Here is a 24,590-nt window from a genome sequence, read left to right on the forward strand (position 1 = left end):
TTTTTTCCTTGTTCAATAACCAATTTTGAAACCGTATAAGTAGATGAAACATAGCTGTTTGCACTTTTTTTAAAACATTTTGTAAAATTTTGAAGTATTTAATTTATACAGTATATGTTAAGATATTTTATTGATAATGATCAAGACCGAAACAAACTCTGTTGAGAAGCCGTTGGTACACAGTCTGCCTATCACAACTACAGTAGGTTCAGTTATTAGTTAAGAATTTTTTGCTAACAACGGGTAACGTAGACATGTCGTATAACGTTTATTTTCTGAGTAATGAATATACCCAATTACGATTTCAAAAGGAAAAAGAAATTAGCAAAATAGAACATGGCAAAATTATAGAAATGTTTACCAAATAGTGAACATCCATTAAATTTATAACTCATGTGTTGGTTGCCTGATAGGTCAAATTTCTTGTCATTCAACAAAAAATTTACGTTCAACTTTTTGCATCTTCTCTTTTCTCCAAATAAAGGTACAAGCCGCCTCTTGCACGATAAATAAGCTCATGACAATGCACAATCTTATGATTATGATCAACAGTGAGTTTGAACTTTTGAAGTATGTGCGCCAACACAACTTTTATCTCATTCATGGCCAAATTTTGACCAATACAATTCCTGTAAGGTAAAAACAGAAATTTCAACGCGAATAAAAATACGAAGCCTAATATATGTATAACGTCACATATTAGACGCTTGAGTCTTACCTTGGACCAGCAGAAAATGGAATAAACGCATGGTGGTTCTGCTGTGAAGCACTTTCTGTGGTAAAACGATCAGGATTAAATGTTTGGGGATCTTTCCAAAATAATTCACTTCGCTGCACGCCAATTATTGAAATTTGAACAACTGTGCCTGCATAAACAGAACAAAATATGAAGAATGTAAAGACAGATAAAGATTACATTGATCAAACTACATTAACAACATTTGTAAAATATAAATACTGAGCTATAAAATAAAGACTAATATCACCAATTTGAACGAGGATAATTGAATTCAAAGATTCATTCAGTTCATTTGACATTTGTACAACTACTTCATTTACCTTTCAATATTGTTTTGCCCTCAGCTTCAATATCTTTGTCAAGCCTTCTGGATATAACTGGCACAGGTGGATACATTCTCAGACTTTCCTTAATACAGCGAGTGAGATAAGGAAAAGAAGACAAGTCAGACCTAAATGAAACAGAAGAAAAACATTCCAATAAAAACACAAAGCAAATCTTTACATGTCAGTCTTTATTGTGCAACTAGCAATTGTACACCTGAGTTAAACACTTTTTGTTGGGATTTGCTGGACTGGTTTCATTCAGGGATGCCCAAAATTAAATAAGGTATGGATTACTTTTTGTAAGAAAATCATAATTTCTATATTCATTTCAATCTGAATGAAATTCAATTTCATGCAATTATTCTAACATTTTCGCAGTCAATCCACTCATTCATGCGACTAAAAACTGTAACAATTAGCTGCTATTATTTTATTCCATGCAAAATAAAATATTCATCACAAATTTTGTCACAAGTTGTTTTGTCCAAATTTGTCACAAGACTTAATCAAAATAACAATAGAGCTGCAGCAAAATGACTTAGGATCTGTTACATTTTTCAACTAAAATCACAATTTTGATCGGAACTGCGGAGTTTTATTGCAACAGACATTAATATTTGGTCATATTTCTCTTGTTTTGGTCCATTGTCTAGTTAATGTGAGTCATAATCTACCAAATGAAACAATAAGGTAGAAATTTTGTAATGCTCATCAGTCATCACACTTCAAAATGAGTTAAATTTACAATATGTATGTATTTGCAGCAGCTGGGTATTAGCTGATATTTATGTAAAATTGTGTAGCATAATTAGCATTCAGAATTGTGTTCAATCCAGCACTTTCTTAATTTTAGTAAACAGCATTAAATCATTGGAAAATGACATACCAAGAAACTTCATCACGACCACCCAAAACAGACATAATTTCAGCTGCACATTTATCTTGATGTTGTGGATGACTTGCTAATGCAAACAGAGTCCACGAAAGTGCACTTGCAGTTGTGTCATGACCTCGAAAAAGAAATGTGTCCATTTCTGCTTGTATTTCACTATCTACTAAGCCATTACCATCAGTATCCTAAAAAAAACACTGGTTAATAATTTTTACCTTTATGGAAATTTATAAATCAATACATGGTCTGTTAAATCAGAATGGAAACCACATTACTTCCAAATGCATAAATAGTAGGGTTGGGATTTCGGGACTAAATTTGAAATTGTAGGGTGAAAATCCCGGGACTTTTTGGGATTAACAAAGTAAAAAGTGTACACATATAATCAAAACAAAGCATGTTTATTTATTGTAATACTGACGCAAAACGAGCAGCGCATCAAGAGTGTCATCATTAAGACGATTTTTAATTTTATTACCAAAATAACCAAGGGCTGAGAATGTACGTTCGGCCTTAACTGATGTAGGTTTGATGGTTTTTAGGGCTCCATACAGTTTTTAGTTACATTATGTTAGTTAGTATGTTAGCTCCATACGTTAGTTTTGTTGTATGAACAGTTTCGCCAACTTACATCTTCAAAATTAGACATTTCGTTTAAATTTTCCAGGACACAGTCAGAACCAGTGGCAAGCATATTAATACAGTTTGACTAAAACCTGATGCACAAGGTCCAATAAAAGCGATTGTTCAGCCACTGTGACCCAATAAGTCGCATGACATTACTACGACAACACTTTGTGTCGAACCTAAGTGGCTAGCTACTGTCAAACTGTTTTAAACAAATTTAATCCACATATCAAGGAATATTGAAATGCCAAACGTTAATCCTCAAGTCCCGGGATTTCAAGACAATAAATCCCGGGATCGGGATTGGAAAAAATAACTAAAATCCCGGGGAAACGGGATTAGGATTTCCCGGTGTCCCAACCCTAATAAATAGTCTATATATTAAAATTTCTAACTCTAGCTGATAGCAAAATATCAAGAAAATCAAAATGACTCCTATTTCCATTCATATCTGCTATTTCATTTCTCCGTTGTTTCATAAACGTATTCGAAAACTGGTGCACTTTATCACAATTTACTTGAAAATCTTTTCCAGCTTTTCTGTGTAGTACAAAATTGAACAAATGTAGTAGTGAGTATTTTTCAATGTAATTATTTGTACTATGCCTTTGAGTGATTGTTTCCATGTATTTATAATATGTACAGATATAAAAATCAATGTAAGACAATTAAAACAACTTTATTACCTTATATAAATCAACAAGATAAAAATTCTGATTGCTACCAAAACCTTCAAGTAAAAGGTTTTCATACACAAAAAATTAACAGTGTTTCGCTGTTTTTGAAAGTATTTATGAAAAATAGAAACATTAACATATTACCAATACACTTACGTTCGTTTGTAGAAAAAATTGAACACCATAGCCAAGTTTTTGTTTCTTCCACGTTCAATAATCAATTTTGAAAGTGTATAAATAGATGAAACATAGATATTTTCACTTCTTTAAAAATATTTTATAAAACTTTAAAGTATTTAATTTATATATATGTAAAAGACAACAATTCATAACGCAGTAGAATTTGGTGAAAAATCCATGGTTAATACATTGGTTGCAATTTTACCACCTAAGGGTTTGTTTAATTACTGTTTTAGGAAGACCGGTTGTTACATCCAAAATTGGCTGATCCCAAGATGGAGGATGGAGGCATTTACTGAATTTTGCAGCATATGTCAGTTTATATTTGTTAGTACTGAAAAATATGCATATGTGTTACGCTTACTGTTGCATTTGTGCATTTGGTTCATAACTCAGCAAGCAATTCATAATAGTGTCCAAAGCCATCAAGCTAAACTGTTGGAAGACTTCAATTTTTCCAGAAGTGTGATCAGCAATGACAGATGACCATTTTTTCTGCGAAAAGAAGTTTGATATAGTTGTGCCAGTAACAAATGGTGCATATAAAAATAAATTATACAACAAACATAGATAACTGTTTACCACTAATGCTTTTCCACAATGATTCATTTTTTTGACATATGGTTTCAAAGTATCAAAGTGAAAAGCTGAAGTTAACAGTCGACGATGACGAAACCATTGGTGTCCATTTAACACAAGAAGTCCTTCGCCTTTAATCATTATTATTACATACATTAATTCTAGTCAACAAGCAAATAAAGCAACAAACAGTTACATGAATACATTATCCATAGACACAATTGACAGTTTTGATTGTTAAAGGGTTGTAACACTTCCCAAAAACAAATTCCCACAATTGAAAATAACTATGAAGCAGTGATAGATACAAGTCTTGCAGCAAGACACAGATCAAATCTATTCATTTTAATAATAGGCAGTCGAGGCAGTCATGTTCATCATGTGAAGTCTATATCTTAAAGCATAACATGTTACGATTAACGTTTTGTTATACATGCACAGCGGTCTTCTACATACTCATAGTGGAGTCATTCCATGTATAATTTAATTACCCAGGCCCTGTAACCACTAGTCATAGATTATTGGTTGATTTATTGATGGCTTGGCTATATGTTGTAGAGCTTCAAAAAATTTGAAATTAAAAAAACAAATTTTGAAAATATCTCAAGTCTTTTCGAGTTATTGCCATCTGAAATTTTCACCACTTGAGGGAGATTAGGTTGGTGAACACTGGTCACGCTTAGTGATTTTCTTCACTATCTATATTTCTGAAGGTAGAATAATGAAACAAATATCGTTTTCACCATTTTTTGGATCAAGGAATTCATTTCAGCAGTTAAAAAGTTTTTCAAACATCTCTTTTATGTAATAAGTTAGGGTTTTTGAATGAAGGTCAAAGGTTAAGTTCATTACGCAATATGAAAAATAGCAATGATCTCCAAAACAAAATTTTTGAAATGTTTTGTAGTATTTTGGTGGTTCCAGTATTTTCCTATATCCAAAATTGAGAACTTGTTTTTTGAGCTTAAAGAGTAAAATGAGTTTGAACAACTGCACTACATTTTGAGACGTCAATCTTGGATCTACAGACAATATCATTCAACAACAACAAATAGTGGCACATGCAATCGATATTTTTTGAAACATCTATCAAAATATCTGATGGCACTAAAGCTGCTGTTTTATCATTGAATGAAAATAATGAATTCACTTGTTTAATTCCTGGAATAAAAGATTCTGTGAGTGTTTCTAAGAATGTCCATCAACAAAAGTTGTTAATTCTGTGCAATTTAAAATAATTATACGCTACATTTTGTGAATACATGATATGTAACAATACTTTTCACACAGCAGCAGGGATGACATGCAAGTTGCTGTGAATGCTTATACAGCTTGCAAGTATGATGGAAGGTGGTGGATGGGATTCATAGTAGAAGTAGGCAGTGCTCAGCTGGATCCACAAGTGTAATTCATACACCCACCAGGCCCTTCACATACAGTGTTTTAGCCCTCAATAGATGAGATGTGCTGGGTTCCATTCCAGAAAATTCTCTGCAAAGTTGCTGCACCGAGTACTGTTACTGGAAGGTCTTACATCATTTCTGCAGAAGAATTCGATGCAATCACGAATGTCTATGCTAATCGACAATGACAGTTAAGTTTGAGTAGGTCATTGAAGAAATGTTAAACTGTGTCCACTCAAGATTTTTAGGACTGCAAATTACCAAACTCAACTTTTCAAAAATCTGCCCTATCTCCATTATAAAGATCCTGCGCCTTAACTTAGCCTTTTTCTTAAAGAAATTGACAAAACTTACTTTGTGGAACAGTTAAGGAAACAATTTTTATGCCTTCTATCATTTTCAATCAAAATTTTTGTTTGCCTTTCATAAAAAATATTTATATTATAAATCTATTATGATTACCTCACGTCTGTGAATGTTCTGTCATGTGTGATTATAACTAGCAATTAAATCACCTGCGAGTAACAACGATACCAGAATTTGCCTACAAAGCATTGCTTGTGGGCAGGTAGTCAAAATTATGTCTCAGACCAATTTCTACTTTTGACACGCATAAAAATCCAATTTTTAAGTTTCATGCAGCGCTTTTGTCTTTAGCCCCACTAGGTCCAAGTGTGACAGTATCACAAATTGTTCAAACCAATTGTTCTGTCAATTGTTCAAACGTGTTTTACTCTAAAAGCTCAAAAAACAAGTTCACAATTTTTGGATACAGGAAAATACTAGAACCACCAAAATACTACAAAACATTTCAAAAATTTTGTTTCAGAGATCATTGCTATTTTTATAAATGCATCAAGAAATTGACCTTTGATCTTCATTCAAAAACCCTAATTTATTACGTGAAGGAGATGTTTTAGAGACTTTATATCTGTTGAAATGAATTCCTTGATCCTAAAAATGGTAAAAACAATATTTATTTCGTTATTCTACCTTCAGAAATAGAGATATTGAAGAAAATCACTAAGCGTGATCAGTGTTCACAAACAAAGATTTATAAGACATTTCTAAACATTTCCTGCATTGTGATACTTTCCATGCCTTTGTGAATATATGAAGCGAATACGTGACCATGCTAAATTTGTTGTTGACTTTGAAAGATGGATTCTCATTTCAAGCAAAATTGTTTAATTTGGTACTATCACAAAGATATCAATAATGGCCGGAATTTTTCGATCACCATATTGCACAAAAAGATATAATTTCTGCAATTCCTCTTTGCAAACAGGTGTAACTAATCAACGTAGTTAACACATTTATTCAATTTTGACTGAAGAAGCTTGATGATAACTTTTACAATATGCTTTTTAAAAACTGTATACAGCACAAGCATAAGGCCTGTTTATTAGTTAATTACAATAAGCTATTTTTTAATATATTTTCTAAGCTTTACAACAGCCCATTGGGGATTGAATGAAAAATTACCCAATAGGCTTGAACCACTCATGCTAATCATGTTCTCTTAGCCCGTCATTTTAATATTGTTTTACACTTTTGATTCAGACAAATGGTTTAAAAAAGAATTTCGATATACTGTATTTTGACTTATTGCCACGTAGTAGTCTGGCTCCTCTTGCTTTGACTGAATTTAATGCATAAAATCTATATCTATATCTCGACCGGACACTTTTTAACAGGTTTTCTTGACAAGGTCTTTCAGGGTGAATTTTAGGTTCAAACTTGTAATCAACTAGAATTGTTGCATTTAACTGAACAAATATATCGATTCAAATTTTTTAGCTGTTTTTTAAAGAATTTAATGAAAATAACAAATGTACACAAATTAACCCACAAATTTTTTGCCTAATTTTTTGGAAACCAAAACATCTCACAAAATTGATTTTTTTTTTACAAAAAGATCCCTGTTTGAAAAAAACACATTTGGTCATGAAAAAGATATTACAAAGTTTCTGAGGCACTTTTTATTCAACATCTGTCTTTCTTCAACAGTAAGGCAAAAAACTGTGATATAACAGATATATTTGTCTTCTAAACCAAGTATGATATGACTATAGTGACTACTTAAAACATACGTAAGTTTGGTTGAAAATTGTGGAAAAATAAAAAAAACCTTGCTATACATGGTTGAAAACAACAATAGTCAAATTATCCCAAACATTCAAATTACTCCCCATTGCCCCCAACGTTTGCATTTACACATTCATGATGTTTTTGCACATCCAATAGAATATGCTGCTGTTGTATATTTGAGAAAGTAGTTTAAAAATAACAAACCGATTTTACTACAACTTGAATTAATTTGGGTTGTGACTGGGATCAGGTCAACCAAGATATCCGTGCTGGCACAAATCAAGTTTTTTAACCAACATTATATGAGTCAATTCAAGCCTTTACAAAAATCTGACTTGGGTCAGAATCGTGACTCGAATCTTTCCATTTATTTTATAAAGTATGACAATATCCTGAAAATCATGTATCCCAAAACATTTCTGAATTTATGTAATAGTTATGTTTGAAAGTAATAAAAAGTTATGTCTTGCAGGAATTGCAAAGTCTTACCAAGCCAAGGAACTAAAGCAGCATAACTTGAGCGATTCTTAGGCGCTTCCCAGGCTGTAGAAACACATAGTAACCTATATCATATATGTGGATAGATAAGAAGACATGTATTGTACATACAAACTGTTTTGATAAGATATGAAAAAGATTTAAAGCTTTTCTGTTTTAATAGTTTTTATACAGCTTTAGTTACAGGATTCAACCTATGGGTAAGGTCTGCAAGACAAAAGTGTTATATACCGGAAGCACATAGGACTTTTTTTACAATATTGGGATGGTGAAGCAACAAAACTGCTCTGAATGGACCAGGATAAATAGCAAAGCCAAGTGGAAATTCTTTTTCTTTCTCAGTGAAAAAAGTAATAAAGCGAGCTGGGTCTTTGTTTCCTCTTGTAACCTACACAACAAACTTGCAACAAATATTCCAAACAAAGCATTGACTAAAAAACATTTTTATCAATTTGAATCATGCAAATATTGGCAAGAATGTATATGATAGTCCGTTAGTAACAGTATATTGCATATTAATATATGACTTATTGTAACACATACCATTCCGAGATGACCCCAAAACCAGTGGCACTTTGGTCCTTGCCAGTGATTACGAAGATTCTTGCGAATCCGATAAAATCTGACAAATCTTGTTAAAAGAAATAATGTTTAACTTAAGATAGTGTATAAATTGCCAAGAGGTTCAGAGAAGGCAAGCATTTGTATTGGTATTGCATGGCTAAATTTTTTGGTAGCTGCTTATGTTGATGTATTTAACCACTTACATTAAACCACGATATGTCTATAATATCTGTATAGTTTAGGTGAGTGCAGAAGATATCTGGGAATTACAATCTTGTGGCTGTTACGCAGAAAACAATTGAACAAAGTTTTATCATATATACAATCGCTTGATTAATTGTTTTATTTTAAGAATTTGGTGACCAGTTGCTTTTCTATCATATTGGACGTGTGTGACATCAGCAGGCATAGCCAACAAGCTACACTTAGTAAACACATGACTCAGAAATATAAACATATCTTGCAATTTTAATATTCGGCAACCATTAATGTAAAATCTACTCGTCAATTCTGGTAACAAGGTGGCAGCGTAAAGAATTTAATACAACAAGCTGAAATTATTTATCACTGTTTCAGCTCCCATGTTCAGCTATATTTTTGGACAACACTTTTTTTAAATTTCAGCCTTCCAGTGTGACTCAACATGACCACTTACTTCTCCAGTGGATGGTACCGGTAACCAAATTCCAAAATTATACATCATTTGCATAAATACCTAGACAGTGTGCAGAATTTTCAAAATTCAATGAATTGCATGTCATGAAATACATAAATGTTAATGTAACCATTAATTAATACTTGACCAACCTTTGAAATAGCTTGCCACCAATGTAGACAAGAGAAAGAAAAAGTAGAGTGTAAATAATTTTCAATAAAAAAATTTCTCCCTCTTTAACATCCATTGCTAAAGTTATTATTACACACCTAGCAAGAAATAATTATAATATTAATTAACTACCAACCAGGATCTGCCAGCTCTAATCTCTTAACGTAAAAAGATGAGCAATAAATCTGTAAATGCAATTGTCCTACTATATTGGATCTGTATAGTGCAGTAAGGTAAAGTTGGTTGATGCCTCTGTCCTTGTATCTCAGTTTAGGGGTCCCTCAAAATACTTTCAGCTTTGGGTTTCCCTCATTTTTCATCATTAATTAAAGGAAACTTAGTGAACTCAAGGATTCCAAAGAATCTACGAAACCCATCAAACCAAGAGTATCTATAAGGAACCCCTTAACATATACCAGTCCAGCTATGCAGATTTGTCAAATTATCATATAGACAACACTAATTCACAAAATAAGTAAGTTTGGAATGCAGCACTAAATTTCAAAGTGAGAAATTACAAAACATTTGTAGAAATTGATATTGCACATTCTTTATTAAACCAAAGCATTCACCGTCTTATGGGCATTTTATTTCATATTTTTGTTCCTTTGTTTAATTTGGAAATGGTGATCAATGGAAAGGTGAGCAAATAAATTATCATAGAGAGGCTAATAATTTCTCAATTTTGTGATACCCTTGTACCACAGTGGAAAGTGTGGCACCTGAAAACATGAGATTCGTCAACATACACACCTAAATTTTTTACAGTCACTTCGATTTACAATAAATGAATATAATACATAAACAAAAGATTGAGGTTTCCATGCACGCCATCATGCCAAAATGTGTGTTTTTACACACACAATTTCTCATCAAAAACTGACCTGCTTTCTAGTCAGGCCCTTGTGTTAAATATCCGTTTATTACAACCAATTTTGCATGCCCCATTAAAATATTGCCAAGCGCCATACTGAGAAACACTAAAATAGCAGTTAATTGTACATTCATAGCAAGCCAATAAATGCCAACAACTTAAAGAAAACCAAAATAGCAGAATAGTCTACAGTTTATCCAGACTGCTATGTCTAGATTTTGCTTGTGCACAAAACATTTTCAACCAACATTTTTGACACTTGGGCGTATCCAGAGTGCAGTGTCAGAGTGTAGCAGAACAGGGCAGTAGCGCAACATGATTATTACTTAGGCCTATGTGCACAGATCTTCAAAACTGCTAATTCTGCACTCACTTTGCAAAGTTAGCAGTCTGGAAATTTCGCCTATCAACTAGGCTATGGCCACTTGTTTATTTATATTATTTCTTTTAGAGTTTTTTTGTATTTTATGATTTCATATTTTTATGAACTGTTTTAAAGTAATAAGCCGTATGGGTAAATGCCTTAGTCAGATTGTGGAAAGTGTGGCAGCTGCACGCACGAGACCCATCACTGAGTATGCCAAACTTTTTTATCTTCACTTTAATTTATGGTATAATAAGATAATCTTTATTCTCGGACTAAAGACAGTCTTTGCATGATTTAAACCCGGCATTAATCCCTCATTACTCGAGCTTTGGTTACCGAGCTACAGTAGTCTCTGTGCAAGTTCCGATTATCACACATTTTTTGTCTTTGTTTCTTGATTTTTTATATAGTATTGCCCGAATTTAGAACTGTCTGTTAATGCTTCGTTAATGCTTTTCCCATTACAGCAGTATGGTGCCACTAGGTACCGAACACGAAACACAAGCAATATTTGTTGCAAGGTCAGCGCTCAAATTACTCGGCTACCGAGCCGAATATAATAAGTAAACAAAAAAAGCTGGCGGTTTGAAAGCTAATTTATAATAAAAAAACAAAGAACCGAGGCTTCAGTGCACGCCATCACGCCAAAATTTGCGTTTTTGCATGCATGAGTTCTTGACGAAAACTGCCGTACTTTCTGTGAAATCCGGCCATCCTACAAACTTTCCAGCAGCCTGTAAGTAATGTAAATTGAGCAACATACCCATTGCTGTTGACATATCGTGATGGGGCATTTCCCCATTTTCTAAATTGTTTTCTTAACAAAATCGGGTCAGCAATGATATAAGTGTTCGTGACATGTCTTTTATACTCTTTGGGTACAGTTACTACAGTACCTGCAATCACAGAGACATACACTTTTCTTTTATCTCGTCTACCATAATCGGCTGTAATCAGTGACGTATGCAGGATTGTGTTGAGACTGTCCAAATTTAAAAACTGCGTCTAAAAACTACACGTTTTTCCACCACGCCTTTCCAACTGATTTAAACGCTTCAAAATGAAAGGTATTCTAATATTTATACAATAGCTACCAATTTATGGCAGCTTATACTATATCAAAACGCAGCCTATTAATACAATATTTTCATATGGGTCATAGATATAGCTGCGTCGTAAATTGGTAACTACTGTATACGTATAAAAATGAGAAAGAATTTTGTTTTTAGGCGTTCAAAAGTAAACTTCGAGGCAAAAACCCCAAATAGTTTTGCGCTACGTGCATTTTGGGCGAAGTAGATAAACGCAGGAGTTATTTTAGACCCAGCTTTGTCGTTGCAGAAACTAGGCTTCATGTATAGCTGAGTAGGCCTATATAAAAACAAAAACACAAAAGTGACTAAACTAGATGATAATATGTTCGAAAAAAAGCAATGTTTATACGACGGGTAACTTTCAACAATTAGTTAATGAAAACAAAAGCAAGAAAAATGTTACCAGCATCATGTTTTGTTGGATTTCTACGTTTTGTGCCACATGTTGTCAAATTTACAATCAAGCAATGTGCAGTTTACAAACATGCGATGATGCCTCACAATGATATAACGTAATATTTACAGAAAATAATCTAACCATGTAGATATATAAGTTAAAAATTTACAGGTATATTGTATAGGCTATGTTGGTTCATTATGTTACATGAAATACAATCGGAAGAATAATCATGACCATCGCCCATAGTAGCAAAAATCTTTTTATGCGCCTTCTTCGACAAAAATATGCTTTTTGTTTGTGCAAGCTTTTACAGTTGAATCAAAATTCTATTTACATGGCACTTGTAAACACAGCCGTGGCAACCTTCTGCTTAGTTCTTATTTGATGCTTGTACGATGTTAGGAAGTTGAATCTTTATGTCATCAACACGTATAGAAGCCGCATAGTCCAAGTGAAGATTTTTTTCTGCAAGACTCTGAACCGGCGTGGTATATACTTTTGAAACAGCACTATCTTCGAATGCGCTAAAACTAGCATTTGGACATTTGGAGGTCGGCGATGCACTACTGGATATGGACACATCGGCGACGCTTGTTACTGAGAAAGAGGATGCAATACGCACTCTCACTGAAGACCAACCCCTTGACCACAGACTGCGCATAAAGCGTGAGTAGAGCAGAGGATTCAACGCGCTGTTTATGGGAAGCAAGCCAATGGCGGTAATGGCGTAAGCAGCGTCCGGAATTTCATATCCAGCCGCACTTATGAAACTCATGACACATATGGGAACCCAGCATGCGCAGTCAGTGGCGACTAGCAGAGCGATGCGTTTCTGCATTTCACTGGCACTATTCTTTGACTGTCGCAACTTTTCTTTCCTTTTTCGTTTCTGTGCATCTGCCAGCCTCTTGCGAACCTGTTCTGCTCTGTTGAAAACAGATGTCCTTTTACAGGAGATTTCAGGAGATTTTTCGATTTGCTCTGGGTTAGCTGAATTCTCGTCATTTTCTGTTACTGTGACACGTCGCTGCTTAGCAGGTTTTTGTTGTATGGTAGATTTGTAACTTATTATGGCATAAGCACTAGCAATGTACACGACGGATAAGAAGTTTATCCCTATCACAGTCAAGGTGTAACCCCAAATACGGTCTTCCGTGGGCGAGACAAATATCTGTGGCATGCATACACTGTCTGCACTGTAATAACCATAATACTTCCAATCACTGTGATCAGGTGCAGCGACTTTCAAAAACTCCACCATCTTGTCCCAAGTCGAAAAATCCATGAAGCTTTTCTCCGTTATATTTGTGTTTGTTATGTAAGCAATGCCAGTGACAAGATTTACAGCTAGAGTTCGGTTGATATCAGGTGGATGAAACTGTGGAAAAGGCACCCAAGCTGCTTTTATGAAGGGATCTTTGGTCATGGGCAAAATCGGAATAACAGCAAAACAAATTGCTACCAACCACGTAACCGAGCAAACTACAATAAGATACCGGAACCTCAATTTATGGCACGAAAATGGTTTAAGCACAGTATACAGTCTGAGTGTTGTTAAAGCCACTAAGGTATAAACTGAAGTTTGGGACGAAGTGAGCAATATTACACCAAGTATGTTGCACGTGTCGCTCGTACGCCATTGCCGATCATAATTCCAATACTGCTCGTTGACGTTATTCTGGCCTTCATATATAGCGGTCATAACTGCCAACCAGAGTAAGTAGATACCCATAAGTAAATCAGCTGATGCCAAGTTCAGAACAAGAAGTGAATTCCATATTTTAATTAATCTTCGTGTGCCAGTTGCATTACCCAATGGGGCAATTTTTCGACTTGAATGAACATCGCTGATGGTAGTGATGCCTGAAAGTCTCTTCATAACTCCGTTCGTTAACGTGTCTTTAACAGAAGAACATTTTCTTTTTTGTAAAATAGCTGAAGCAGTGGCGACTCGGTTTAGTTTAATAAGTTCGGTGATCGTGCTCCATATAACAACGGTGTTGCCGATTAAGGCAGTCACTGCCATAACCCAGACTAAAACCTGCAGGATCCAATCCCCTATTAGATTGTAACGCGACGCCACTGAGTTATGGCCACCTGCTAAAGGCCATTCATCACTTCCATCGGAGCAATCAGCTTGACCATCCATAATTTTCATTTTATCAATATAAAACGGTTCCCTATTTTCACAGTAAAACTTTCCCGGGCATAAGATCTCATCGGATAAGCTGCTGCATTGTATCACCCCATCGCAAAGCTCGTCAATGCTCACAGTATCATGGTTTTCTGGCAGCGGCTCCCCAGATTCAAAAAAAATGTCGTCCGTTTTGTTCAAGTCTCCGAGAATAAACCTTATAATGTACTTCTGTATCGGTGGCGGTTCGCCTCGTCTGTTGTGGCTCATCCAACTTAGAATAACGGATTGATTTTCTGAATTTCCAAGATGCTCAAAGTTGGAAAATAACGACGAAGAGCTAAAAGGACCCGAAGAACGAACTACTCTCCTAAGTTCGTGTGGGGCGGACCAAGAACGTAGTGATGCAAATCTGTTTCTTCTGTTGTTGAAGTTACTCATCTCTTCAATCACACTGCATCGAATTCGAAATTTTGCTAGTGACTGCAGCTTGTTGTCCAAAATTTTTTCATTCGGAAGAGATGTGCTGTTGTCTGTAACCACCTGCGATTTATTGCCGGTAGCTGTAGTGTCATTGTTAGAGAATTCGAGGTCAACGTCAGTGCTATCCTCGTTCAAACCACCGCTGTAGGTGTCGTCCGGCTTCATGCCTGTAATTATAACCATTTGAAGAGAGAAATTATATTGGGCGACAGGAAATACAAAACTACAGTCTTACGGTGAGATTTTGGCATCCTAAACTGTATTCATCAATTACTGTAAATATACCGTTTGATCAAATTTTCATCTTGACTTGTGACTACTACGAATGGTCGGGCACCATCATTAAACAAAGATATTATATGAGCACAAAATACATTGCATAAATATTACGAAACAAGGTGCGGTCCCGGTTATGTAGCCTACTATCTAAACTACAGTAAGTTTAGTACACGTTTTTGCGAAGAAAATGGTGTTTTTCATATTCGGCCTATATAGTTGCCGTGTGTTGGCACGAAAGAATATTTTTGTATAAGCACGCAAAATGCTTAGGATGGTTACCGTTTCAAAGCGTTTTTGCATCATTCTTAGAGGCAGACGTCACAAAGCTTATAGTAACGCTTACAACTAAACCTTATTAAATAACTATTGATCTAATTTGGTAACAGCAACTAACCTACTCCACAAAAATTTTCATCTTCTCCTTCAGGACAATCCACTTTTCCATCGCAAATGTCTTCTTTTTTCACGCAGGTGCAAGTTTGACCCTCCTCTACATTTCGTGGACACTGAAACTGACCGGGTGGGCAAAAATTACACGCCCTTAGAACTGAAGCGAGTGTGCAATATGGCACACACATGCGATGAGTCAATTCGACTGCTGAATCTTGGTCCAGCAAATCCATTCCCGTACGAAGGCTTGCCAAAGCATATTGAAGACGAGAATCGTATTTCAGGCGTTTATCGGGGCAAAGAAATTCGTCGGAGAGATCCTTACAGTCAAACTTCCCGTCGCAGATTTGTTCCCTTGATAGTTTGGCAGCGTCATGGGAATTTAGACATTTAAAGCACGTAGTATTTTTTCCGCATTCGTACTCAATTGCTTCTGTTAAAGCAAAAAAAGAGCCCATATAGGTAGAATTCAATCATATAATAGCTTTACGCTGTTAATTTTCATAATTAAAATGTCGGGACAAAATCTTTCAACGGAGAGTAAAATAGCTAATGATGTAGCAGTAACCTATTAACATCCGTATACACATGCATTAAAAAACCAAAAAGACTTACTTCTTCCCATCGAAGTTCGAAAACTCAAGCAGAAAATAGCTATTTTTAACAACATCTTAAACATTTTCTCTGCAGCAATCTGCAAGGTACTAAGGACGTCAGCTCGTTTTACTGGTAGCGACAAAAAATTACGTTTGAGTGGGCGAAGATTTGTGGCAAATTACAGTTTAAACTTTGCCGCGTGACGGTTTACGGTTATTTATAAATAACCTACGTAAACCACATCTGTAGCCTAAAGACACAGGGTGTTAGGAATCGTGTGGTAGGTTACTGTGACACCAACAGAAATATAGTACTACCTGTTGAATATAGATCAATATAAGCTTTTAAATTAGCAAATCTTTTGTAGAAAAAAAATTTTTTGTCTTTAATACCCTTTTCTTTCTAACAGAAGTTCGTCTTCAAGAAAAATAAAACTATTAAATCAAACAAAATGAATAATATTTGATCCATTCTGTTCTTCGCCTTATTTTATTCCAAGAAAGAAAAATTTCGACATCGACTTATGGACTGGTGCTGTAAGTCAAAAACTCATCTGAGCTACCACCATGAATTTAAAGTTCAGTTTCAGGCCTGGGGCAAAAAGTAACTGTTTTTCTGTGAAGGGAGCGCGGAGACAGCAATCTTGATGTCACTAATTTACCAGACCTATAGGCTCGGCCCAGGTCAGGGTTGTTTTCTCCGGTGGTATCACAACAAACAGTTGCGAAGTTTAATCCCAATTCTGCACGCACATTATTGTTATGAAAACAGCAAGGCAGTTTCCAAAGATCACATCAGGGTATTTTCGACGATAGTTGGCGGCATTTTACTGTAATTGTCAATTTGCCTTGTTTTTACACTAACCAACAAACTAATGTTTATTTCAAGTAGACGCTTAATTGCATAAAATAAGTCATTTCGTTGGAAGTGCTAACGCCTTTACGATGAACTATAGATTCAGTTTATCACCAATTAGAAACGATTGATCGTATTTTGAAATAAAAAAAAAAACAAATAAAACCGTTAAAGCAGAAATATGTGATTAAAGGTGTTATACCTTTTTTTCTTTCCGACACACACATTTTCCCTGCAAAATGACCGCGGGGGTGTGCGTCATAGCTTGGTTACAAGCTAAAGCACGCAAACTGGGTTAGGTTTTTAACCGACAACATGCTTCAAATCATAGCTAAACTAGCTAAGCTGCAACAATAACGTATCTCCGAGAAATCAAAAAAAACCTAAGGGTCGATTCAGACAACGAAATATTGACAACTTGAGCGCAGATAAAAGGGAATATAAATTGACTTTAGTTACGGAACTGGAAACGTCGAAACTGTACAACGAATCTATAGCAAACCTCGATACGAAAATGTAATAGACATACCTTCAAAATTTATCGTTCAGCTAAAGTTTAATTCACTAGTTTAAAGAAAATAACAAATTTTTAAACATAAGTTTTATAACAAGTTATTGTATAACGAAGTTCAAATGTTAACAACAACACCTGAAGTCGCAGTTAAAACGCTATTGCAAATAAAAAATGTTACACCAGAGTCAAGTGATCAACTAAACTTTAACTTCAGCAAAATTTTGGGCGTGGTCATCACAAATCAAACGAAAGCTCTACAATCTCATAGTACTTCTTAAAATAATGGCATAAATAACAACTTCCATAATCATTCACCAATTGTGAGCAATAATGTGATGATATAGCTACGAAGGCTAGCGACAAATGTTTACCACAGTTCTTTTCGTTTCATTCCTATATTTTTTCTTGAAAGTGATGCCATTTGGCTAATTCTGCAACCAAAAACATCAACGTTGGTAGCAAACAAACCTTGAGCCTTCACCAACAACATCTTCAGAACAATCTCTGAAGAGATAGAATGATTTCTCACATTATCCGACACCGCTTCACAGTAATGTTATCAGCAATTCCGAGCTTGTTATATTAGCAGGCTACTTGAAGAAAGGCGTTTTTCGGACACGCTGGCGCTGTAATTTCTGTGCTGGACGACGAACTTGTCTTCTTTCTTCCCGGTGTTTCTTTTCGTCTTCAGAACGCGTTTTCTCCTTGTTTTCCTTAAAATAACACGTTCAGGGTATATTTCTACACGTGGTATGGACCTCATTCATGCCAGGTAAAGTAAAACGAAAACGTACCTTTTTAATGCGAAACGTTGCTTCTTTGCCTCCCATCTTGTTCTTAGAAGACACCAAAAAAGATTTTTCATTTTCCTCCTCTTCTATGCGCTCTTCTAAAGAGCTGCAAACAAATTAGGGACAATTAGTGGATTCGATTATTGCCCTGCACTGAATGGTCCGTGTGCGCCAACTGGTGGTGTTTGCCGCATAAAGCTAAAACCCATTTCCTTAAAATGTGTATCAAAACTTGGCTTGAAAAGTTTTACAGAAAAAATTTTCTTAGATTGATAATTAATTTAAAAATAAATAACTTTGGTCTCTTGTTTAGTTTACTTAATGAATGTGAGACACAGACACATGCTCGGAGAAGAGCGTGTAGCCACCAGCAGCAAATCAGTGTACATCACTATACAACACAAATAACTTATCTACAGCCTTGAATTTTCACAAAAAAAAATAAAGTGGATGATCTTGATCTGTACCATGATTTAAAAATAACAACAAAACTTATCGAAAAAGACATTACGTTTAACATTATGTCTCACTCACTTGATTTTTCGTTTTTTATCATTTTGTATTTGATCGTTGTAAAACGCGTCAAGGTCATCAAGAGTCGCAAACATATTTCCCTCAAGATGTTTATCGGATTTAATTTCAAACATCCTCGGCTCGGCAGATGTATTTGATTTGCCAATGATACGCTTTTTCTTGAGTTTGTGTTCCTTCACATAAACGTAGTTTGCTTTAATTTTCCAGAGTTAGCAATAAACTAACTCTTTTATTAAATGTAGTTCTCTTATTAACACAAATGTGATGAAAAATGGACTCCAAGATGCTTAGCAGTACACTTTTGCAAATGAAACATACTGATTTTGCTTCTGCTATCCACTTTCGACCTTCCTTTTGATCATCATCAGATAACTGATTCTGCTCGTCATCGGACTGTGTTGTTTGAGTTTTCTTTTTTGAAATCTGTTTTTCAAATTGTTTTGACACAACTGGATTCAGAAGCTTAAACTCTTCAGACTCTTCATCAACTTGGAAACTAGGATCTTCGAAAATAGCCTTGAAGCGGGGATCGCTGAGAAGATTGGTGGCTTCTTTCTATGACAACAGGCATAAACTTGTGTTATAAAGTATAATTGCGTAGGAAGGATAAATTATTTCCTAGTCCAAGAACATTATGGTACATAGACTGATACCTTCATCTTCTTTTTCTTGCCACTGTTCGGTTCCTCCTCGTCAGCTCTGCTCAGCAAGCGATCGGCAAGGTTCCTGTTCACTTTAGGAAGTTTCTGGAGAAAGGGTTCTAATTTCAAACCTTGCGGTTTTTATTATAGTTGTGGTCGTAATTACCAAATGAAACTAACAAAAATCTTGAGCGGAAGAAAAAACTTACTTTCAATTTAACTCTGTTTTCTCTTGCCTCTTCTATTTTATCAGCTATCTTTTTTTTTCTGTATTCTCTGCACACAAAGATAATTTTTGTTATCCATAATACAGACTGGTTTTGTTTGTGTTCAGTGTTCACATGAATTCCAATATGCTTATTCATCACTAGTGATATTCATAATAGTACAAAAAAAGGTTAACAAAATTTCACTGAAACCTACTTGTATGCAAAGGGGTTTGCAATAGAGAGAGCTTTGTGGTAAAGTCGCATATCAACAAAGTATCCATGCATGTAAGCTTTTAAAAGCGATGTCCCAACAAGATTTGTCAGACCTTCAGTTATAAAAAAGATTACTCAATAGAGTTTCAGAGCATCTTAACTTTATTCACTACCGAACCAATTTTTTTTTCAAATTCTTAAGCTGATGATGATACATAACAGATGCAATCATACTGATCAAAGAAGGAACGTGGCCAAAGCAAGACTAAAACGTCCATTGCTGGAATAGGTTTATTTCTGGACCAATTTGATGCTATTCCTATAGCATTTCTTTTCATCTAATCGCAGTTAGTCTAATTCCTTTGTCAACTTTATTACAACCTTGATCTACAATTTTTGCCCTTTGAAGCATGTTAATCACATTGTTAAGTATTTTTATTATTGTTATTTCATACCTAAATTTGCAACATCTTTCTGTGTCAAGAACTTGTAGTCATCATACATCTCTTGTGTTGGATTTTCTTCCAGCTCTTCAGTTAAATTGTCCAGAAACAAGCACCACTTCGGTGCTGGACCAAGCATCTACAATGACAGAGAATTTTGCAGTTAAACTTACTAAAATACAAGCGTCATAAAAAATGAAAACTAAGTGCAGGTTACTTTAAATTTAGATTTTAATTATCTTGGGTTTTGTAGAAGAGATATATACATATTCTATTTTCAAAATGCTTGTTATATAGGAAACTCAGCCATAGATAGCAACACCAAAATAATCCCAATACACAAGTGATAGCATGAGTTTGGGTATTACCATTAGTACTGAATAAATTTGTAAAAAATCTTTTTGTTAGGACTGTTACTGCAAAGTTTGAATTATTTCGTCATAGGAATTAAGATATAAAATATTAAAATAAGATTAAATATTAAAAAAAGATAAATATATTTAATTTTTTTACATCTTGAATTTCTATTTCAAAATGCCTTTTCAAAATAAAAACTATTGTCTACTAAGCTTAACATACAGGTATGAAGTAAGATCGAATTTTTGGAGATTCGTTCGCAAGGAAAAATAAACCGGTTCCCTTGACAACATGTAAATCGTTGATATCAGATTCCAGTTCAACAGCAGTAACAGCTTCACCCTTGATTTAAATAACAAACGCACGTACTACATTATAACGAAAACACTTTAACTGAAGTTTAGGTAAATGAAACACACCATTAAAAGAGCCAACAAACCGTAGTTTCATTCCAAAACTTAACAGCACGTGCGTCAGATGAAATAACCATATTATTTTCTTCATTGAAATCTATTGAATGTATAGGAAGGTCATAGCGATGATCTTTTACTATATAAGGTCGTTGACTCCTTATATCATATAAGAGAACCTAAAAATTATTAACTGCCTCGTTATGCTTCTTCTCATCTTGTTTTAAGCTGAAACCCCAAACTATGTTAAGCTATTTCATGATGAAAAAACAGAGTTCAATAATGAATGGATTTTAGAAATCAACCTCAAATTAGATATAATTGTCACATATATTATAATAGATTCCTTAAAGTAAACTTGAGGATTAGGATACAAAATAACTTGTATCTCTCTATCACCATAAAACAATGCTCCTACCTATCTTGTATAATCACACGAAACAACTTACATGCCCCGTGCTAGTTCCAACTGCCATGTGCAGGGGACCTTTAAACTTTAAGGAGGACACTTTCACATTTCCATTACCTCTGCAAAAACAAAATTAAATTAAAGAGTAAATATTTTTCACAAAGTATTAGGGAGTATATAAAGGGGTAACCGAATAGCTAAGTTACTTCATAAGAGCAATACTAACTCCATTATCGATGAACTTAAACCAAGGTTACAGTCCAAAATGCCAGCTCTACACTTTGAACGTGGATCCCAACATTCTATTCGTCCATCTATTCCTCCAGTAATTAACAAGTGGTGAAACTCATTCAGGGTGCAAACGTTTAACTCTCTGCATGATCAGCCATAACAGAAACCTTTTAGCTTTGTGATAATATGGATAGAAAATTCAAAACTGTTTTTATACTAAGCAAGTCTTAATTATAAACAACCAAGAACACAATGGGTCTTACGGTGATTGGGTCTCAAAAGATTTTAGGAATCTTCCCTGATCAAGATTCAATCTGTACACTTCAGACCTAAAAATAAATCTCTTACAAATTGAAGTCACAATTGTACATCCTATTAAACTACCGGTAAATGGTTATAGAAAGATAAGATGGTAAAGTATACCCTGCTCCAACAAGCATAAGGTCACAATTAGCAGGATGGTAAGCTAAGTCACGGCCAAATTTTGGAATGCGTACGGTGTAATGCCGTCCTTGTTGTGTGTGTAATTCAACAGTTCGATCATTCAGCAGAAACACAAGCTAACAAACAGATGTGGAATAGTGTTAAGAAATTAGATTATAATTTTTACGGCAAGATTTTCTGATGAATAAAGCAAAATATTTTCAAAACGTGGCATATACATTTCTTTTTGTCCTTTTTTTACCTGTGATTTGGTTGTACTTATTCCAATATATAGTGTAATTAGTATCTTTATTCTTTATAGAATTTTTTAAAATTTCAACCAAATCGTCATATTAGATCCTTGTAAATGGACACATACTTATACTAATAACATAGTAATATTATTATCACCATGATAAGCTCAATAATTCCATCAAAAGAATAAGTCTGCAAATTTTTTCTAAAGTTAACTCAAAATGCTGTTGATTTGTTGAATGCATTTGCTGTACAAACTGGGGCACATAAACAACGCCCTACATTAGTGTTATGGCCACCTGAAACAGGGCTCCCGGCCCGTATGGGGTTCTTTTACGGTGGTTTTTCTTTTTCCATCCACTGATGTACAGCATTGAACCGGTTTTCAATCATCTATTGCTTGAACACATCACCTGCTTGTCTGCTTAACTTTGCTTTTTGAACTTATGTTTCGTGGGTAATTATGGGTTTAGTGGCCTTCCCGAAATCAAGCCCATTCATTACAATTCGTACGTGGCCAAAAAAAAAACAATCGAACATGAGGTACCATGGTCCATCAAACATGTGAACACAAAAATTGACAAGAAAAAGACTTAATTTCTGTAATGATCTTATTCATTTGATGGAATTAAAATGGACATCCTCTTGTATTTGGATAGAATACCAGTAATATGTAAACCCACCTTGGAATAATCTTCAGACAGCACATCAAATTTGACAACTATAAGTTGGATTCAAAAAGTAAATAATGTAATGATTTGCTTTGCCACTACATGATTTCAGATTATATAAGCTGGTTGAGATTGGTATGCAACTATGCAAATTATAACTTTTACTGGACGTAACTCTTACAAAATTTAATTTACCTTCTGCATCCAAACATCTTTCGAATTTTAAAGACAAATCTTTCACATCATAACACCTCACCCTTGGTTTGTATGTACCTTAAAATATAAACAAGTTGGAAAAACAAAATTCTGATCCAACTGGGAAGAGAGACACTAAAAGTGTTCAGACAAATCATACCAACCTGTTGCAAAAATATATTGTTGATCAGGTGACATCTTTACATTAGAACTGACCGTTGGCATTTCAAAGTCTTGGATTAATTCAATTCGCCTTCGCAAGTCGTCATCTTTTTTCAACAATGAACGCTTCCTTTTATCGCTGATAAACTGCAAGTATTGAAAATTTTTGACATAAATTATATAAACTTCACTTTGTTTCTGTGTAGCACAAAAACTAAAACATGTTGCTGAATAACTTCCAATAAAAGTTAGCTCAAAACCTAAAAATGCCAATTCATTTATTATGTTCATATAAAGTAATACAAAAATTGCTTATTCAACTACAATAATGCTTCTCACTTACCTCTGGCAAAGATTTTCCGCAACTTAAATTATATATTTTGATGTTGTTAGGGTTGGACACTTGCATAATGTTTTGCACATATACAGTTAAGCAAATAATATAAAATGTTGATTTAATGAACAACACTGTAAATAAGAACCAAATGAAAATTTACTACAAACTAAGGAATGCAATTTGTTGAAGTAGGCCATAGTACAGGGGTGGGCAACATACGGCCCGCGACGGGATTTTGAGCGGCCCGCAGACAGTTTCCGGTCTTACATGATAATGTGGCCTGCGGCACCATTCTGCCGCAATCCCTGTATTGCGTCACTGAATAAGTCCAAGTTTGCCAACCTGAGAAAGATGGCCATAAATCTACTTGTTCTGTTCGGGTCTACATACATTTATGAGCAAACATTTTCGACCATGAACATTAATAAGACAAAGCTGCGTTCCAATCTATTCAGGAATCCGGCCCGCCAAGTACTTCATTTTCTCATATCAGGCCCGCCGACCGAAGAAGTTGCCCGCCCCTGCCATAGTATTTGTATGTAGTGTCTTGTGAAAACAACACCACATACGTAGCTCAAGCTCTAATCGTCTATTAATTATTTGTGGCAACTGTGGTCAAAATACAACTCTTCAGTATGGGATTCCATCAAATTTCTCATAACATTTACAACAAATAATGATACACAATTACAGTTGTAGTTACACATTTTACAGTCCAAATTTAATATTTGCAGCATACAAATGCAGTTGGTGTCTTGAAATGCACTGGAGTGAAAACAATTTTAATCGCCAAAAACAGTGGGAACGTAAGGAACAAAACAAACGTGCTCTTTCCTTTATAGGAGAATGTAAGCATGTGCGATGCTCTTTTTTCATTGATGAGAGAGGGAGACAAGAGCAGTTGTGTGGTAGTTTGAATG

At 34.8% G+C, this 24,590-nt stretch overlaps 3 protein-coding genes across 6 annotated transcripts; all 3 read right to left on the bottom strand.

Annotated features, from left to right (window-relative positions):
* Positions 1-249: 249 nt before the first annotated feature.
* On the bottom strand, positions 250-10,104 carry LOC143450786 (leukotriene-B4 omega-hydroxylase 3-like). The gene is made up of 13 exons (XM_076951480.1): positions 9,975-10,104; positions 9,384-9,500; positions 8,556-8,643; positions 8,244-8,400; positions 8,004-8,057; positions 4,024-4,151; positions 3,806-3,936; positions 3,418-3,525; positions 2,980-3,124; positions 1,952-2,142; positions 1,060-1,190; positions 719-866; positions 250-629 (listed from the first exon to the last, which is right to left on the bottom strand). The coding sequence occupies exons 1-13, from the start codon at positions 9,986-9,988 to the stop codon at positions 449-451; spliced, it is 1,593 nt and encodes a 530-aa protein (XP_076807595.1). The 5' UTR covers positions 9,989-10,104; the 3' UTR covers positions 250-448.
* Positions 9,611-16,342, bottom strand: LOC143450785 (uncharacterized). Of its 2 annotated transcripts, none has more exons than XM_076951478.1 (4): positions 16,039-16,342; positions 15,428-15,856; positions 10,287-14,921; positions 9,611-9,766 (listed from the first exon to the last, which is right to left on the bottom strand). In XM_076951478.1, exons 1-3 carry the CDS (start codon positions 16,100-16,102, stop codon positions 12,508-12,510), a joined length of 2,907 nt encoding a protein of 968 aa, XP_076807593.1. In that variant the 5' UTR covers positions 16,103-16,342; the 3' UTR covers positions 9,611-9,766; positions 10,287-12,507. The 2 variants fall into 2 exon arrangements, with proteins under 2 accessions (XP_076807593.1, XP_076807594.1); XM_076951479.1 differs by lacking the exon at positions 9,611-9,766 and adding an exon at positions 10,004-10,124.
* A 956-nt stretch (positions 16,343-17,298) lies between these two features.
* Positions 17,299-23,825, bottom strand: LOC143449037 (nucleolar protein 10-like). 3 transcript variants are annotated; one of them, XR_013114497.1, is made up of 19 exons: positions 23,677-23,825; positions 23,336-23,480; positions 23,172-23,249; positions 22,989-23,026; positions 22,051-22,187; positions 21,891-21,956; positions 21,623-21,769; positions 21,437-21,515; positions 21,017-21,166; positions 20,800-20,919; positions 20,233-20,359; positions 19,779-19,890; positions 19,565-19,631; positions 19,368-19,460; positions 19,033-19,269; positions 18,715-18,887; positions 18,184-18,286; positions 17,919-18,102; positions 17,299-17,820 (listed from the first exon to the last, which is right to left on the bottom strand). XR_013114497.1 is itself a non-coding variant. In XM_076949063.1 (18 exons), the coding sequence occupies exons 1-18, from the start codon at positions 23,740-23,742 to the stop codon at positions 17,980-17,982; spliced, it is 2,061 nt and encodes a 686-aa protein (XP_076805178.1). In that variant the 5' UTR covers positions 23,743-23,825; the 3' UTR covers positions 17,299-17,979. The 3 variants fall into 3 exon arrangements, 2 of the variants coding, with proteins under 2 accessions (XP_076805178.1, XP_076805179.1); XM_076949063.1 differs by having other exon boundaries at positions 17,299-18,102; XM_076949064.1 differs by lacking the exons at positions 22,989-23,026; positions 23,172-23,249; positions 23,336-23,480; positions 23,677-23,825 and adding an exon at positions 22,605-22,921 and having other exon boundaries at positions 17,299-18,102.
* Between the last annotated feature and the right edge of the window lie 765 nt (positions 23,826-24,590).

Source organism: Clavelina lepadiformis, chromosome 3, assembly GCF_947623445.1.
Source record: "Clavelina lepadiformis chromosome 3, kaClaLepa1.1, whole genome shotgun sequence".
Taxonomy (NCBI): domain Eukaryota; kingdom Metazoa; phylum Chordata; class Ascidiacea; order Aplousobranchia; family Clavelinidae; genus Clavelina; species Clavelina lepadiformis.

Bases quoted from the DNA above. Each gene is read 5' to 3' on its own strand.
- LOC143450786 (XM_076951480.1), bottom strand. The intron at 8,401-8,555 runs GTATGTGTTACA...TTTGTTGTGTAG, and splicing joins TTTGGGGTCATCTCGGAATG to GTTACAAGAGGAAACAAAGA. The intron at 1,191-1,951 runs GTATGTCATTTT...TGTTTCATTTAG, and splicing joins GGTCGTGATGAAGTTTCTTG to GTCTGACTTGTCTTCTTTTC.
- LOC143450785 (XM_076951478.1), bottom strand. From the start codon at position 16,102: ATGTTTAAGATGTTGTTAAAAATAGCTATTTTCTGCTTGAGTTTTCGA. The intron at 15,857-16,038 runs GTAAGTCTTTTT...TTGCTTTAACAG, and splicing joins TCGAACTTCGATGGGAAGAA to AAGCAATTGAGTACGAATGC. The intron at 14,922-15,427 runs GTTAGTTGCTGT...TTATAATTACAG, and splicing joins TGAAAATTTTTGTGGAGTAG to GCATGAAGCCGGACGACACC.
- LOC143449037 (XM_076949063.1), bottom strand. From the start codon at position 23,742: ATGCAAGTGTCCAACCCTAACAACATCAAAATATATAATTTAAGTTGC. The intron at 23,027-23,171 runs GTAAATTAAATT...TCCAACTTATAG, and splicing joins AAGATGTTTGGATGCAGAAG to TTGTCAAATTTGATGTGCTG. The intron at 18,888-19,032 runs GTATGTTTCATT...GTTTATGTGAAG, and splicing joins GGATAGCAGAAGCAAAATCA to GAACACAAACTCAAGAAAAA.